Source organism: Aythya marila (assembly GCF_965140915.1).
Source record: "Aythya marila genome assembly, chromosome: Z".
Lineage (NCBI taxonomy): Eukaryota > Metazoa > Chordata > Aves > Anseriformes > Anatidae > Aythya > Aythya marila.
In genome coordinates, this window is record NC_139080.1 from 57,976,931 (window position 1) to 57,996,252 (window position 19,322).

The 19,322-nt window shown below is 35.2% G+C and overlaps 1 protein-coding gene across 2 annotated transcripts in view; it reads right to left on the bottom strand.

The window, feature by feature from the left end:
* Positions 1-3,458: 3,458 nt before the first annotated feature.
* Positions 3,459-19,322, bottom strand: part of LOC309889593 (solute carrier organic anion transporter family member 4C1-like) — a gene marked incomplete at its 5' end in the record, with an annotated part of 31,973 nt that continues 16,109 nt past the window's right edge. Inside the window, 9 exons of one of the 2 annotated variants that reach the window (XM_082782466.1) lie at positions 3,459-4,350; positions 5,455-5,592; positions 6,705-6,769; positions 8,721-8,908; positions 10,692-10,845; positions 15,765-15,960; positions 17,299-17,443; positions 17,734-17,849; positions 18,714-18,835. In XM_082782466.1, the coding sequence (XP_082638592.1) occupies positions 4,226-4,350; positions 5,455-5,592; positions 6,705-6,769; positions 8,721-8,908; positions 10,692-10,845; positions 15,765-15,960; positions 17,299-17,443; positions 17,734-17,849; positions 18,714-18,835 (1,249 nt within the window). In that variant the 3' untranslated portion in view covers positions 3,459-4,225. The remainder of the gene's footprint in view (positions 4,351-5,454; positions 5,593-6,704; positions 6,770-8,720; positions 8,909-10,691; positions 10,846-15,764; positions 15,961-17,298; positions 17,444-17,733; positions 17,850-18,713; positions 18,836-19,322) is intronic. The other variant, XM_082782467.1, reaches the window with a different exon arrangement.

Below are 19,322 nucleotides of genomic sequence, written 5' to 3' on the forward strand. Positions count from 1 at the left end.
TAGATATCAAAAAGTTACAGCAAAAACAAAACTAGCTAATGTGAGTAAGTATACTATACTTCAAAAACGTTTTAGAAACTTATAAAATAAAATACTAGCCAAGAAAGCAACAGAAATTTACCAAGCTGAGGCTCCAGTAGGACTCTGGAGACCTTATTTGAGCTGGAAATGCAAGGCAATATACTCAGTTAAAAGCTTCCTTCTGCTTCAGAGATTAAGACATTTTATCATCTACAGTGTCGGATTGCATTTATTTGCACTAGGAATAGTTTTTAAAAATAGTCATGCTAGTTAGAATATGCAACATTCAAAAACTTTTAAATCATCTTTATTTTGGATAATACTCAGGATTGTACAAGCACATTAAAAAGGAGTTCACAGAGCATATATAAATCACAAAAGACTGTCAACTGCTGTTTGAAATGTTTTGTTGATCAGGAGTGTTAGCATGAACGGAAATATTACAACTTAGCAATATACACACACCGAGTGTTAGATTCTGAACATAGTTTAATTTGATGTACATGTACAAGCTGATATATACATATGCTAGAAAACAAAACAAAACAAAACAAAAACAAACAAACAAACAAAAAAAAAACCACAACTGTGCAATAACAAGTAGGTCTTCCCTTGCTAGAATCCATACAGAAGTTAAAGAACTAACACATCATATACAATGGGGAACAAAGACCACAATAACTATTTCAGAAAATCACTGAAGCAAGTAAGTTGCAAGGGGCCTCGTGAGATCATCTAGTCCAACTCCCCTGACTGAGAAAGTTCAGCTAGCATAGGTTATCCAGGATCAGGTCAAACTGGGTTCTAAATACCTCCATGAATGGAGACTTCACAACATCTGAGCACCCTGTTCCAGTGTTTCACTGCCCTCCTAGTAAAAAAATAAATAAAACTGCTCCTGTGTGGGCTCCTTTCCACAAGCTGCAGCTCCAGCCCAGGGCCTGCTCCTGCAGGGGCTCTCCATGGGCCGCAGCCTCCTCCAGGCCACGTCCACCTGCTCCACCAGGGGCTCCTCTACCCATGGGTGGGGCTGCGGCATGTAGATCTGCTCCATGTGGCACCCATGGGCCGCAGGGGGACAGCCTGCTCAACCAGGAGCCTCCCCACAGGCCACAGGGGAATTGCTGCTGCCTGCCTGGAGCACCTCCTGCTGCACTGACCTGGGGGACTAGAGGGCTATTTCTCATTCCTCTCTCCCAGCTGCTGTCGTACATCAGTGTTTTTTTATTTTTTTTTTTATTTTTTTTTTATTTTTTTTTTTTTCCCTTTGTTAAATCTGCTCTCACAGAGGCCCAAACAACACCCCTTTTCGACTTGGCTCTGGGCAGTGGCAGGTCCCTTTGGAGCCAGCTGAAACTGGCCCTCATTTAACATGGAGCAGCTGCTGGAATCTTCTCAGAGAGTTCAACCCTGCAGCCTCCTGTTATCAAAACCCTGTCATGTTATCCCTCTACAGTTCCAGTGGAACTTCATGTGTTTGTGACCATTTCTTCTTGTCCAGTCAGTTGGGCACTACTGAGATAAGTTCAGCTTCCTTCTTTTCATTCTTGCCATCAGATAGATATTTACATGTTGGTAAGATCCCCCTGAGCGTTCTCTTCTCCATGCCAAGAGCAGCCCCAGCTCTCTCAGCCTGCCTATATGAAAGACGCTACAGATCTTTAGCCATCTTTGTAGCCCTGCAGCACACTTGTTGCAGCAATTGTGCAACTTTCCTGGGCTGAGGAACCCACAACTAAAGAGCACTGCAGCCTCACCAGTGTTGAGCAGATTTTAAAATGCTAGCAGTGCTCTGCCTAGTGGAGCCTATGACCTTTTTTTTTTTTTTTTCTGAAAGTACATACTGCTGCCTCTTCATCACCTTTCCTACCATAGGCTTTCACTGCAGAGCTGTTTTCCAGGTGGTCGGCCTGTATTGTATGTACAAGTATACATACACTTGAAACTGTTCCTCCCTCAGTGCAGGATTTTACCTTCCCTTCATTTAACTTCATGTTTCTGTATATTCATTTCTCCAGCTTGTCATAATACCTCTGGATGGCCCTTGATACTTCTGTAGTATCTGTGATGTTGCTGAGAGTACACTCTAATCCCATTATCTGGGACAGTTTTTTCAATCCACAACACCATCTAAATACCAATACAGACCTTGTCAGCTCATCTGTGACATTTACCTCTATTTAGTAAAACCTTTAACATGCTATCTACCACTTTGTCTATTTATTTGGAGAGAGAATTGAATGTTTTTATAATGCAAGGTAAATGAGTAAAATGAGTAAATCTACCCAGCTCTATGCATTTTATCTCCCTTCTATCTATTGTGTTGGTCTTCCTAACTAGCCCACGTTATCTTTAGCAAGTCAAAAGTTAAATTCTAAGTTGCAACAGCCTTTAACCTTAACTGTAACTTTACACCACAGCAATACTTCCTTCCTTATCCACCCAAATAGCCACCCCAATAGGAACTAAGAGCAACTAAGAGCGTTAATAACTTCCTCAGAAGAGGAAGGTCCTGTTGCTCTGCCTGACAAATTTTGTAATACACCCAAACATGATAACCAGTATAAACTAAACTATAATCTCACGTCTCAAGTCAGACCAAGAGAAGAAAGTTTGCCAGCTTAGCTACCATACTACACATCTTTACTACTAAGTGATTTCCTATACCTCACATGGAGAAACTCAGCAGGAAAACAAATTTGAAGTTTTAGGCCATATTCCCAAACTTTGAAGATCACTAGATCTTTCAAGGGAAGTTAGCCACCTCACTGTAAGTCCATTCATAAGGCAGCTGTGTTATCAGGAGTTTTTCAACAAGAGAAAGCCTAACTTCAATTGTTTTGAATTGTCTTCCACCACTTTTCTCCTGTCTTAAAAACATGAAGTCTTGTGCTTTAGGGTTGTATAGTCTTCTTCTGCTCAAACCTCCTCTCCCCCTCTCCCTTTGAACAGCTCTATCTGAATAACTCTGCAGGATTCTCTTGAGCTGTCTACTTACAACTGCCTAGTTTAAGCACTACATTTGGAGACTCAAATGAAATATGACTCATTTGTTACAAAACTTCATTCTAGTACTTGTTTGAAGTTTTGATAGTCAATAAGAAGTTATGTAAACAGAGAAGATGGGTACACATCACTACATAAAAGTGGCATGCACTACCAGTGTACAAGATAATTGGTTTACATTAGCTAAAACAAGTGCAGAGAATATCTTGCTTATTAAAACAACCCAGTCAATATTGAATGATATTTCAGTAGAAGGCAATGCAGTTTAATACCCAGTAAGAGTGGCTAAGTCACATCTGTCATGTGAAACAGAAACAGCTTCAGTACACAGTACACAAGTCAACAGGATAATTAAAGCCATGTTTTATTGCTTCTAATGTTGGTATACTTATTTGTTTTCCAGCTTTTTGTTTCTTTGACTCCTAGGCTTCTTAACTCACTCACATACAAATGACACAGCATACACAGAAGTTTAAGAAAATAGGTTTTATTTTCAAAATTTATAGAAAAAGTGTTGACATTCCCTAAAGAAAGAAGCTTGACAGCAACTTTCTGTATATATTATATATTTCAAATAGAAACTAATGCATTTAAGTTAACAAACACTATGCTGTCAAATGCAGCTACCTATAACTATTTACAGTTTTCTACAAATACTAAGAAGTGAATTAATGCCATTAGGATAACATGTAAAAATATTTAAAACATGTCCATACTTGCAAACTCCCAAGTATATCTACAGTCAGAATCCATACTTGAAGTAAAGGCCCAGGCAATGTGCACATAAAAATAATCCCCATTTTAAACATTGACAGTTCCCTTTAACATACTAAGTTCCACATTTTCTCCCACTAGAGTTCCTCCCTTAGGTATTACTGTATAGGCAGGGAAAATGTGACTCACAGTCAGTCCCATTCAGCTCATTTTTGCCATTTTTTGATTGGAATATTCTACTTTGTTTCACTTCAACATTCAAAATTAAACTAGAAATATATGGACTTTTTTGGATATACAGAATGTAATACTAAATATCACATTCAGCAAATTAAAGAATGTGATACACATTCATAAATAGTTTAAAGTTCAAGAATTAAATATTATCTTTTATATTTTATGTTGTACAAGAACTTTGGTATAAGTGTCTTAACAGTGCTTACTCTTATTGGCTTCTTTTGAAACTCCCTGATTTGCTCACAATTTATGTGTGTATAGCAGTCACCATTTCTGAATCCTTTTGTGTCAGGGCTGGACTTGTTTGTGGAGGCTTATACAAAAGTACTGCCATGATCACAAAGATGATTGTGATGATTTTGCAAGCAGCACCTGAATGCAAAGAACAGAAGAGTCCTTCAGTGTTGAGACAAAACCATTTCACCTATTCATAAAGTTTCACACTGCAAGATTTCAACTGCATTTTTAATTGATACTACAAATTTCAATGTGTTTTAGATGAGCAAAGGGCAGGTATAGTCAGCATTTCAACTGACTTTAGACCTCTCATCTGCCTGTTGGTTCTTGCTTGCAGCAGTTGCTATTGCCATTACTTCAGTTCTATATTTCTTCACCCCATTCTAGCCTAAAGTGCAAGTCTTCCTTATTTCTTGCTTCACTGTTCTTTGTTGCATCAGTATTCTATTTTCCTCAAGCTAGAACTGCCCATGTACAACAGGCCTGGTAAGTATTCTTCCTCAGCTATCTTAAGAAGTTATTCATTTCAATTTCAATAACATTTCATAAGTTATTCATATTCAACACCAGTGGTGCTGACTGGTATTTTGACCAACTATGGGTGGGATTACATTCTATCACTGAAATATGCCTGAGAGATACTGAAACCTGAAGTTGAGACTTTTTATTTTTTAGTTTAAAGATTAGATGCTAGTAGTTCAGTTTACACACTTTAAGTACCTTAATTACCAGAAGATATGACAACTGCATTTATCACGATTGTACACTTAGCCTGTATTCCCTCCCCCAGACATAAACTTGAAAGGAGCAGCTTGTTAGACAAGTTGGGAAAAAAATTCTCTACTGTTCAGAGATATTTTCATATTGTTAATTGAATAAAAAGAAGTTAAATATGACAAGAGTGAGTTCCTCTTATACCTTAATTTGTAAATGGACCAAAATAGTTAAGACTGAAATGTGTGCACTAAAAGCCCTTAAATTCAGTAAAGTGTGACAATAAAAAAAAAAAAGACTTGAAAAGTAAAACAATTCTGTATTATGGTTAAATTTTTGTATAGGCTTCCCCCAATATTTTGCTTTTTCTGTTTAGGAAAAACAAAAGTTTGTTGCTGATGCTTTTTTCTTTAAAGACCACTACTAAGACAACAAAAGCTGAATGTTGTTTTAAAACAATTCCTTCTAGCAGTCAAGGTCAGCATATTATCCTGTACATGTATTTAATATAAAGAAGTCACTTACTTATGCCCATCAGCAGATATGCCATTCTTTCATTGTCATACACCCAACAGGCTCCTTTAGTTTTACATTCATCAATATCCCACAGAGTACAGCTGTTATCTATTGCAACACCAAACAAAATTGGTCCAGGGATAGTGCCTAAGAAAACAGGGTAACATGTTGAAATGTTTGGAATGGTCTTACCCAATCTTAATGCATAGTGTGAAATGTCAAGCTGGTGGGGAAGATAAAGTGGGAGAGCAACACGCTAAAGGTACATGTAAGTAAGCCCCATGACTTCAGTTAAAATACTTGTATTAGTTACATAGCAAACACCTCTTCAACTGACCTCAGTGAATAAGTAGGATGCACAGAATTTGTTATATATACAGCTCAAAGCAATTTTCAAAGACTTCACTTTTCATAATTTTCATTGGAAAAATGTAATTAGAATTAGGGGATAGAACAGGTAATTACTGAAGTAGGATTTTAACTGAAGGAAAAGAAAGTCCCTTTGTGTAACACACTAACTTGTTCCAAGTGCAGAGGAACAAAACAATATATAATCAAACACATTAATATAACATTTTCCCATTACTCTGATGTAGCCAAGCTTCTAGGAAAAAATTAATGTAGAATGAATATCATTTAATATTATTCCTGCTTAGAATTCACTATATTTGTGTTATTTTTATCACAACAATGCTTTATAAATCACAAGTGGTTTGCATCCAGTTTTATTATACACTTGAGGTACATCACTGCATGTCTACCTAACCTGCTCAAGGACTAAGCTGTTCTTGAGGAAACATGCAGCTATGTCATCACTACAAATCCTCTCTCTAGGGTCCCTGCATGATCCATTAAGTCTATAGCATAAATATCAGTAGTAATGTTGTTAGGTGCTGCCTTCTTTAACTACAGTCGCTGCAGGCAGTTCAAGTTCTTAGTAAAATTTCCATCAACCTTTAGAGTGTGCTTCCTTTTGGAGAAAGTGACAGAAGGTGCCTTTTGCTGAAAGAATGACATTTACTGACATTTTGTTCTTGCATATATATATATATATATATATAATAACAAGAAAGGCTAAAATGAACAAGCATACCTATTTAAAACAAATTTGAATTCTGATAGCATTTGCCTTCTAATAAGTGCATTTTCTAAGCCAACAAAAGGCTGCTACACACCCCTCTGAAAGCTTCTTAATACAACATGTTGAAGTCTAGAAAAATGTCAAAAGGAGATTGAGAAACAGGAGTTTCAAGTCATACCTAGTAGTCGTAGAAATACTGACTGTACTCCAAGAGCAAATGAACGCTGTTTATCTGGCACACATCTGTAAACAAGATGCAATTTAATACAGAAAACAAGTTTTAACTGTTTCATTTCTCAGCTATATTCCTCAGTGAATATCTTTTAGCTTAATATATTCTTTTTCCAGGGTTTTTAGAAATCCTGTGTGCAGAACAAATAACTAAAGGACTTCAAGAGATTCTTTGACCAATGAATATTATATATATAAATATAAAAGCTATTCCTACAAGAGGTTAAAGGAACTGAAATTAAACTAGCTTAACAAAACAAACTAATCAAAAATCTAGCTTACTAACAGCACCCTGATACACTGTTGAACATCTTTTCAATAGAACAACCAAGGATTTAAGGATTTAAGGCCCGTGCCAGAGAGTTAATCCTGAGCTATTGTACCTGAAGAAGCAATACATAATTGAGTCTAGGCTACAGCACAACACCCTTATAACATTTACATAGGCCAAAAGTGATTAATTATAAGGTTGGGTGACTATCTTATAGAAGTCAATATTATTTCTAATATAAAACTAGTAGATTTTACCTCCTACCCATTTCTTTCAGATATTTACTTAGCAGCAAACATTTTATCCTGGTAATGTCTTAAAGAAACTACACAAAGATTAACACAACTTGATCTACATCTTTTATACAACTTCTTTTATACAACTAAGCTTCTGCAGCATTTTGTTTACTCAGAGTGTAGGATGTATATTGAAGTACTTCATCTAAAATGAGCAGTTAGCACCTGCCACTGTTAGGATTCCCTTACCATAAAGGCAAACACAGGTAAGAGAATGAGCAGTCTTACATAGTGTGGGTGTTTAGTTCTAGCACTTGAATATGTCAGAAACACCTAGATTTACACTTCAGCGCATACAGAATAAGTTTGCTGAAGAGATAGAATATGCTATAGTCATTTAACTCACATTTAGCTATTTAAATTTTTTCAAAATTTAAACTGCTTTACAGTCCTCTCATCAGAAACTGTTTCATTGTTTCAGTTTATATAAAGATTCCAAATTACAAATGTTACTGCTTAGAATTAACAGAATAAAATTGTCAGCTCAATTCTGAAGATCATGTAAAATTTCTGTAGCCAGACTAACAGGATAAATTCTTAAGCTCAGGTTTACACCAACCCTAAACAGGAGATTACTACAAAGTACAGTTGCAGAATATCATTCCTCATCCCACCCCAAAACTTGACAAGAAAATAACAGCTTCCCCTCACCCAAGCATCATGTGACGAGTATACATGTCTATTCATCGTGAATATTTTCTCTCCACAAACATTGGAAGTGTAAGTCACATTTCAACGTAAAGTGAAACAGCTCCACTTCCACTAAAAAAGTGTATCTAGCTTTCATGCATATGAATGTTAGAGTGTTAGGGATCTGAAAAGCAGCCAAGCCAGCAGTTAAACACATACATGCTGTCAGGTTTTATATTAGTGACTGTCATTGAATCCCCCTATTACAACATTAATGATAGGTAGTCTACAGTTCCTGTCAGAGTACAATTTTACACATCAGAACCCAATTAGAGAGTCAATTTAGAATTAAGTACCTATTGACTTTTATTAGGTTATTGGTAAAATTTGAAAAACTGGAACTACATACACACGGTAGTTGAATACTTTCTTCATCCAAGCATGTGGCACATTTACTGTGTTCTTTTCAACAAAGCAGCCAAAAGTGTGGTCTCATGAAAATGGGAGCTTTTAACTTTTGCTAAAAGTTGGAAAAGGTTATTTTTATGGATTCAAACAGTATCTGCTAAGCAAATGTAACTATAGAGATAGGAAACAATGACATGATTATACTCTGCTTCAAATACTGCCTGCTTTATCCACAAAATACTACAACAGGAAATCCCCTTGCACATTGGTTTGAATCCGTACTCAAAAATGAAATGATTTAGATTTCACTGATCGGAGTTTTCACTAAAATGCTTTTTTCCTGAGCCCAAAAACTTACCTGAGAATGGCCACAGTTGTTGGAGTAACAGCCATAAATGTAAAAACAACAGCAAAAAAGAAGAAGATCAGAAATAAAGGTAAAACTGTGCATTGTGTTGGACATTTTCCAGGTATAGCTTCATAGAGAATGTCTTCTGAACCATTTTCTATTTTCAGCTTCCCAATACAGGAACAGTTGTAGTAAGCCTATAAATAATTTGTAAAACAAAATTTAGCTTTAAGAACGAAGAGTGGCAGTAACATTGTAGATGTTCAGTATGTCTGCATCCCATGGAATACAAGGAAAATAAACTTATTTCACAGTATGGGAAACAGTCTGCTTTCTCATGATCAGATAAAAGGTAACCCTCATTTTTAAAACCAGTTCAGCACAACTTGACTGATCCAGCTCATGTGAGCAGCAACTATTTGTGTGGTTTTTTTTTTTTGATATAAAAAGTGACAGTTTTTTGAGTAACAAGTTTTGAGACAAAACACGAAAGGCATAAAACTAAAGGAGATCCTGCAGCTAGAGCCACAGTCATATGTAATACATGACATTATGCAAGACCAGCAAAATAAAACTTGAAAAGCTAGCTTTCACACTCAAATCTTACTATCCATCAGTGAAGGGAATCAGCAGCAAGCATTGTTTATAATTAGGAAAGGGCAAGCTTTAGAGTCTCCAAACCTAGTTTTATTTTTGCATATAATTGTGAAAATGACTTTCAAAAAAAATCTCCTCACAGATATTATAAACACTATGTACAGTGTCACAGGTTAGTGTCCTTTTTTTCTTTCCCCAGGTGAAAGAAATGTTTCATTTGCAGTGTTTCACTTCTAAATAAAGTATTGTCAAAATCTGCAGTTCCCTTACAACAAACTATCTCTAACATGGTTTTCAAAAACTTTTCCCAGTACTGACGTTAGCTGTTGTTAACTGTTACCTTATTTATTAAACAAAGCTGCTGGTTATTTCTATACAATTGAAAAATTTTACTCCAAGCAACTTTAACTACAAAAACTTGTTACACTAAAACAGTGTTCACTCTTTAGATTTAAATCTACTTATGCCACTATTTCCTCAAGCCTCACTCTTCAGGCTTCGTAAAAATTATCCAGTTACAGTGGGAGAACAAACTAAAAACTGCAACAGTCCTCATTCTTCTGAGTTTTTAGAAAGTCTCAGATCATCTGTCTCTATAGTCTTGGTTATAAACAAGCTGGTTTTCACAGCAGGCTGTACTTGACAAGAAAAGAGAAGATATCTACTCAAAAACTTAAGTGGTAAAGAACAGAAGTAATGAGTTGCTTTTGTAAGGATGTGAACAAATGGGATAGTTTCAGGTTCTCCATTTAAATCCACTCTGTTTTAAAACAAAGTATAATTCAAAGTGTTCAGTTATTTGCCAGAAAGTAGTCACCCACCATCATCCTTTTCTTGCCTACGTTTTAAAGACTTATCTGCCTACAATGCTGCTAGTAGAGAGACAAGCACAAAAGACTCAATTCTGGGAAGTCTAGATAATATCCACGACTTTCATGGCTTTGGCTTACCACATTCATGGCATACCACCAGAGCAAACTGACATTCAGGGATGCAGACACACACAAACAGATTGCCATGCATACAATAGACGTTATATTATGCTTAAAGATCAAGGTAAGTACTGCTGCTTAATGTCAAAGCAGTAGCTGATTTCTATTTTTCTGACTGCCAATTTTATTCAAAGTAAATTCAGGTTTGATGTGTTTTCAGAATAGAAAGTTTAGTAGCAGTGACACTGCACAAGTAAGAAGCATATCAACATTCATCCTACTGACAAATATTTGCTTCCAATGCACATTAACTTTTCCTGTAGTAATTACCACTTAGTTTCAGAAATACTGTGATTTACCAGCATACTAGGGGAAGAACACTTTCCACATTTAATACTTTTTGTATGAAATAAAAACAGACCAGGTCAGCTACCTGCATAAGATAAAGTACCTTTTTCATGTTGGTAAGAAGAGATGATGTACATCCTGCATAACATGGGGAAAAGTACTGGACTTTATCTCTGCCACAAACTGGGTAGTACGTAGAACGCAAGCATTTGCAGTTAGCATTACATGGTGCTGTTAAGTTATGTAGCATGCCTGTTCTGGAAGGTAAATAGGCTTTTTAATAAAAAATAGCAGTTATGTAAATAAGCAATACAGTATTTATAGGATAATGAATCACAAAATATTTAGTTCAGATTATTTATGCACATAATTGTTCAAAAACAAACCAATATTCCTAGTAGCTACATACAGCTATAGGGGAAATTCCTATTTATTCTGCATGTAGCTGTTTTGTGCTATTATTACTTTCATAGGTTATTTCTCCAAAATACATTCACAAAACAGATGAAAACTCCATGTCTCAACTGAGTTCTTCTACTGTCTCCACTATCCCACATACATATTAAAATTGAATAAATTGAGTTGTAAGGTCTTAAAAATGCAGCAAGATTAAACCCAGTATTTGGTGATGTTTATTCTATTAATTAAATTTCAAGTTTTGTTGTTGTTTTGGATTCAAGTCGAGTTGCAAACCCATTGCATTTCTACAACCTTTAACCCTGTTGTGCAGGCATCTACATCATTCCAGAACCCAGATGACTGCATACAGTAAATACAGAACCATTCTTGATTTATGCATTTTGTTTTCAGTACAACCATACTATGTCCTATATTTGAAGCAGTCCCAATATATTGTCAATATATCGTTAATATAAAGTCAACTTGAGATGTGGGAAGACATTATGTCTTAAGGCATAATTGGAGAAAATAAAAACACTTGATTTTCTAATAGTGGTGCACATAATAAGCACAAAAGCTTCATGGGCTAGAATTTCAGTCAGCTGAAAACAGTCAACTGAAAACAGGATTCTGAGAGTCAGTAGCTGAAATATTGTTCTGTAATCTGAATGTTTCAGATTCATTACCTCAAAGTTAGGATACTTTGAGAGAATTTAACACGGTAATAAAAACTAAGAGCAGAAATATTTTTTCCAGGAATTAAGCTGATTAGTTACACTGCATTCAAACTGCATATGGAGTATTAGGGACATCATATCTACTTATGTACTCAGTTTTATAACAGCACAGTTGAGCCCTACCATTGTCACATTAGATCATTCTTCAGATAGGGAAGAATCAAGAGCCAGTTTGCTCTGGTTTAAAGCATCCCAGTACACCATAAGTAAATTCACAAATAACTTACTAATCACTGGTTTCTCCATACATTGCCTTATCAGTCAAGCCTAGAAATACTTGATCAATTGAATGACAACATATGACCTCTGTCCACATGTGCAGAGGTCTCAATTCTGACATAAAAATGGGACTGAAACTTGAAGTACTCTCAGAGAAAAATTAGAATACAGAAGAAGTAGTTTCATGTACCTAGGTTCTTATGAAATGGAAATTCTTGTTCTTTTTTTTTTTCCCCTGGAGAAACACAGCACTATAAGGAAGTAAAAGTCTTTAAAAGCTCTACAGATTGTGTGTTCTGTAATAGAAAACAAAACAAAGTCCCATAGATGTGTGGGAATGAACAGAAATAAGTTTCTGTTCTTTCACGTTTGAGGAAATACTAGATAAACAAGTGTGGCAAAAACACTTCCTTGAAGCACATACTAGATTAAACCATACGTGTTCATTCTGCTTAGTCTAATTTAATAGCACAACTTATCACAGTTAACACTGAGGGCTATTAAAGGAATACACTTTGTTCATTAACATTGGAGCTCAGAAATAATCCAACATTCATGTGCTTCTGCTACTAAACATAAAAATGCTCCCTCATTACCACCACCAAGCTATTTTTCAATAGAAATGGAATGTTTGCCATAAAGGATTTCTTCAAAGTCTCCACAAAAGTTCATCTACATCAATTGCCAAGCCAACTCTCAAACACCCTCAAAATTTATTCTTTCAGAATCATTTGTTCAGTAACATATGTTATTTAATATAAGCTATTTCTATGTAAACTATTGTATGAACTTGGCTATTGTTCCACAAGCTTTTAATTTTTTTTATTTTTTATTTTTAACTACTACTACATATTTCAGCTGCTTATTCCTTCATGGAAAGGAAGTTCAGAACTAGCACTGTATTAGTGTTACTCGATCTGATGGAGGTCTTGTCTCAAAAGAACTAAAATTAAGTGTAACAGTGAATTAGATAAAACTGAATAATTGTTGATAATAGATACTGAGTGGATAGTTATTTCAGGATTGGTTAATGCTAAATTGTTGTAAAAGGTCTACAACAAGACAGTTGCAACTACATAACTGCTAAGGTTATGCAAAACTTAAACCAAATTAACTGCACTTAACTTAAGATGAAAATCAATTCAGCTGTACCTTTTGCTAGTTGATCATTAACAGTGGACATACAATATGATTATGTATTGTTCACAGTATATATGTATTAGTCACAATATGAATAGTTTCATATTCTATTTCCTGGACAACCTCTTCAATGATCAGCAATATATTGATTATTTTGATTATTTTGCTCAATATGTAACTATAAAAACTTTCCGCAAGTTTACATCCTAGTTTTCACAGATCTGAAGTGTCTACAACAACCTTCCTGCTAGCATTTTTTCATACCCTAAATCAAGGCCATGTTTTAAGTGTCAGCGTATTCAAAGGCCTGTGATGACATTTGTTATGGCAAGTTGTAAGGATATAATCTAAATGAGTAATAACTTAGGCTTTCAATGTGTATTTTTTTCCCCTCCAGTCACCAGTGTGAAGTTTATTTTATTCAGTCTGCCATCTAGATCAAGTATAAAGGAGTGATGAAGTATAGTTTCTTCATCTTTCTATAAAGATGAAGCATAAAGGTAATAGCACTAAATTTCTACTCTGTCATCAAAGTTTTACCTGACTTCCCTGGGACCAATCCTTTAAAAAGCTTAAAAAGTTTGCAGAAACAAGGGATACACTTTAAGATGCCTTTTAAGATATTTTTGCCATATACACATACAGCAGGTTTTACTCATCAGGACAGTGCGTAACTCTGATAAAGGCATGATCAACATATAGCATGCCATGATGGCTTAAGGAACATGCTGTGCAGAGTTTAAGCAAAATGTATCCTCTTAAGAAATACAAAAGCAACTGTTGCAGAATCAGAAGCCTGACATTCAATCACTACTGCCTTCAAGGCCTCTGAATTTCTGACCTGTTAACCTAAAGTTATGAGTTAGAGTTTTCATATCTACCTAAAAGAGAAACATTAAAAATACCTGGTCAGTCTTTCACATCACTCTTTGCTATTATGTGGGGGAAAAAAAAAAAAAAAGAAATATCCCTGTTATGTTTATGTGACCTAAGAATACTGGTAACTTTTATATCCTATAAAATGTGTATTTAATTGCCTCTGAGTAAGATCTGATTCTTCTGTACTATTCTATTATTATATGCTCATTTAAAATTAGTTAATAAAAAGCCTGATAATGTCAAGTGAAGAAACCATATAAGCCTAACTGTTGATTAGAAGTTTGCCATTTTTTGCTAGAATTATTACCCACATGCATTTGTTTTAGACACATCAAAACCAATTCCACTGTCTATCCCCTATTCTTCTACATCTTTATGGTGCATTTTATAGTATTGCACCTGAAAGATAGAAAGATCCTCTTCCCCCATTCCACTTGGGTGAAAATGCTTTTGGACTTTCTGGAACAGAGCAGTTTCTACCTTTGTAGAAGTTCTATGGTGACCTAACCTTTTTCTAAAATGGGGGATTTGGGTAGACAATATTTAAATATTGAGAAGTTGCACAGCACACTACTCATGCTCTGCTATGAGCCATCTTGGAAATATTTTGCACATCTTCTGGCTCTTTGGCATATCCTCAAGCAGCTGGAGTTGCCTCTGTGTTATGAATTCAGGGAGTAACTGACCACTTGTCAGTTTTGACACAGCTAGCCCTCTTTTTCCTGTGTTTAAGTATTGCTCATTTTACAGAAGTGTTAAGACTATAAGAGAATTTAAACCTTACAATTTTACAGTTAATTCCTTAATAGGGCATGATAATACATTTTATATAATATACTGCCTATGCTGGTGATAGCATCATGTGCATTTGATGCTGAAGGATTATTAGAATTGCATTCTCTTAAAACATACTTCTGAGGAAAATTATTTTTAATCTTGCTTCATTTTTTACTCACTTTTTCTACTGCCACACTTGTTTCCAGAGTAAGCTTTATTCACAGGAACAGGAAGAACATTCATCCTAGAGTTCTGCTATTATGATTTGTATAAAGATCTAGAAACAAGTGATTAACTGTGTTCTCATTACTGATGAGAAATGTATTCTTCAGGGGATAGAGAAGTATATATTTTTAAAGAGTCCTCCTTATACATGCTAATCAAATATTTTGAGTCATTTCTCTTAACCATGTTATTCTACCCATTTCATTATTCTGCTTCAGTCACCAAGCTATATTGCCTTTGCATAACATGTCTGCCTCTCACTTCAGATATTAGATATTACAATAACTTTGTTTTCCTAGGGAAGAGCTTGCAAACTGAATATTATTTAAGTTGTAGTGCCCCTCACTTCTCACTCATGAAGCTGCTGCAGACAGATTCCTTTCAGAAAAGAGCTGCCTAGATTGTAAAAGTTGAGTAATAAAACAATACACAAAAGACTTATTACTGTTTTAAAGAAACAGAAAACTAGTTCTAATTTATACCATTTCTACTACAAGTAGACTCGCTACAGAAGCGGGTACCCACCCCTTCACCCTTCCTGTTCCACAAGGACCAGGAATGCTTAGAACATTTTAAGTGCAATGTATCCTTACATTCTCTTAGTCATCTATTTCATGCTAAGTCCAAGAACGAGGTTTTAGAGTTTGTTGTGTTTTTTTTTGTTTTTTTTTAAATAAAACTTCCATTTTCCTACATCAAGGCAAAGTGGTATGACATTTTAGAGGTTTTGTATTCTGTGACATAACTTACTTATTTTAAGCATTAACACTAACCCCAAGAGTGCATTAAAATATATTTACCCATCATATGTTTCAGAGACACCTGCGAAAGGTTCATTCCCACACTTAGCAAATAAAAACACTGTGTTTAACAGTAGAGCCACTGAACAAGTGCCTATCATGAACTTGATTATGTTTTTGCAATCCATTTTGCATTTGGATACCAAGATGCCACTTATGACTTGGCCTAGTGCTGCTGCTGGAACTAATACAAGCCCTAGAGAAAAACAAGACACCAGCAATTACACAAGAATGCAAGACATAATTAGTGAAGTACTTCAGAAAGCAGTTTCATGTTAAGTAAAAAAAAAAATCACAATACTTACCTGCCTCTTAAGATGCAGCCCATATGATGTCATTTTCAAACCATCCTACCAGAACCTCTCAGCATGAGTAATTTAATAGTTTCACTGAAAGTCATTTCTTCTACCCTTACATTACTTTTAGTCTTTGCAGAAGTTCAGCTTGACAGTGTAATTTATAGATGTACAAAATCAAAGTTCTACACAGCAAATCTAGATTACTTAACTGTAATGCATTCTGTGCAGAAATCTCTGAACACCAGTAGGCTGCTTTATGAAAATAGAAAATTCTAATTCATGGCTTCTTAGTATTTTTCACATCCATCTTTTGTTACACATTTGTGCTATAAACTTTTTATAATAAGAATTATGTTCTGTTATTACAACAGACAGCACAAGACAATGAAGTCTTAAGTTTCTACAGAAACTTGATTTAAGTTCAAGACCTAGGTGGGCCAGTTTTGCTGAATTAATCGATATGTACAAAAAAAACAATTCATCAATGTAATTTGCACTGAGCTGAGATCACTAGTTTTACAGACACTTCTGTTACAGTCGGAGAACTGAGTCACATAGTCAAAAGAGTTTAAGTAGTTAATAGTCATTTAACTAACTAGTCTGTATGTTATCAACATTAGTTCAGGTGCAGCTGGCTTTCAACATTAGCACAGGCATTTCTTTAAAACTGTACATTGGATTAATACTATCAGTATTTAATTAAAATAAATTAAAACAAGGTCTAAAGGAAAAACTGAACATTGTTTCTCACAGCACTGCTAATGATGTTTAACAGTTGAGCATGCATTCCAATTTATTTTTACGTAAAACTTGCAGATACTTTGTTCTGAATCAATGACCAAGTAGCAATAGTACTAATTATCTAGTACTATCCAGAGAAGGAGTACAAAGTCTCTCCTAAACACATTGTTGTTGGGCAAAGAGCAGTTCAACTACCATGTTTTTAAATTGCAGCACTCTACAGCTGAAGTAATGTAGCAAGATGTTCCAGAACTAAGTCTGACACATTGCAAGTATTCATTTGCCTTTCTGCCTTGATCTTGTTGCTGTCCTTTAGAAATAACTGTATCATTTACTCATGTGATCCCACCTAATACCTCTTTCATGTTATTGCATTTATTTCTGCAATGATCAGCTTTTCATAGCCTTCCATTTTCTACCTATTTAAATATTATGATAAAGCAGTTAAGGAAAACAAAAAAAAAAAGCAAACAAGAAAACCCACAACACATTACCTCCAAGAGTTGCTGAAAAACTTGATGTCTTTCCAAACTGATTTTCTATGAACTTTGGTAGAAATGTGGCAAAGCCAGTGGCAACTAATGCTTCTGAAGAACTAGCTATTATTAGACTCATAAGTACTGGATTCTTCAACAGAATCTATGGAGGAAGCATGGAGAAAGATTAGCAAAACACTCAGGAAATATCATTGTTGTACCCCGTAAACTAAATGCCACTTTAAAGCAGATACTTTCATGAACTTCACTAATATGCTTTTCAAGCTTTAAAAATCTCATGCATCAACAAAATGAAGTAATATGTAGTTCTCAGCAGCACTGGAGACTTCGCTGTTGCATGAAGAAGCAGTTGCCTTTATAAAGACTTAAAGTCTGAAAAAGAGTCTCATTCTCCAAACACTATCAGTTTTAGTAAATTCCAGATTTTCTTACCAAAAGAGCAACAGGAAAGTCTTTAAAATTCTTTCCAATATTCTTGGTTTCAACAAGTGCCTCACTTCCATCATTGTGGGTTTCAGAGATTTTTTCAGCCTGTATTTTTGCTGTTCCTACAAAAGTGCATATTTATTGACAAAGAAATTCTAAATAACAATGTTCATAGGCTTAAAATCAGAAAAAAAAAACATTACAATATTACAATATTACATGGGAAAGACAGCTTGGACACCTCAAGACTTCTGGAATATTGTATTGGTACTGATCTATAAGAAGATCAATGCATTATTACTGTGGGGAAAAAAAGAATGGCTGTAGGAATCATACTTCCATTTGAGAGCCTTAGCTGTATTAAGAGATTATCAGGGTATCCTAAGAGTTTCAGACTGCCCTGAAGGCCGTTCAATATTTTATCCTCACATTCCCCCTAGTTCCCTGTTTCACTGTTCCTTGTCCTCCATCATTTCTCCTTCCACATAATGAGTAGTAAGTAAGTTGCTTTAGATGGATGCTTTTCCAAGAGACTCTGCCTGAACAGGAAATGTATTGAAAGTATTATTTTTAAACAGACTGCTCTGGGATATTTTGATTCATGTTTATTAATAATTCTACCCATAGCCATAACACAATAGCCAAGACTACAATGCAAGAGTTAAGTCTATAGGTGTTACCTGTGATTCTTGGTGCTAACTCCATAGCTTTAAACACAGTCCTGGAAGTCTAGCTGCAAGCATCTTTCAAACTTTGACCATCAGTTTCCACACTCTACCTGTTTCCAGTCCTACTGTACATATTCCCCCTGCCCCATCAGTACTTTTCAGAGCCTCCCTCTGGCCAATTCCTCTCATTTTAAAAGGCCACATATTGGAAACTATATATATATATATAATCAGGTTTTAGCCAAAATATATAAAGAAAAGAATCAAAGAGGAATAAAAACAAAACTCAAAATGACACCAAATAAGCACATTATTTACCTGGCAAGTATTTCGGAAAGCAAGAAAATGGTATTATCAGAAACCAAATTGCAAAAAAGCATGCAAGGAATGCTATCCACCATGCCCCAAGCCAGCGTGGGTCATCTTGGTCTATCTGTGTACTGGAAAAATAATTTGCAAAGAGCAGGCTTACAATTTGTGAACTCATGCCAGTAATTTCAAATGTCAGCGAGCTGGAATTATTTTTTTAATAGACATGACAAAAGTCTTTGAATACTGTAATTTTCTTTTCTTCCAAATGTATTCAATCTCTTATTTGTTGAAAAAGTAGTAAGCATATTAATCAGCTCTGTTATAACATTGCATTCTACCAAATACAGCTTTACAATTAATTGTTCAAACTCATTCTGATTTGAAGACCACTATTTGGTCTTGTTTTTAAGATCCTGTAGCATATTAAAGCATTGACAAAGGCTTTTAAGAGACAATCTTGACAATCACTAAGTTGTATGAGGGCCAATACAGAAAATACAGGATATGAAAGTATAAGTAATGCTTATTACTCATGTAGTCCAGACGGTTTTACAATGCAAAGTGTTACTTCCTGAATAGGAGACTATTTGTCAACTGATATATTTTCTAGAAAAC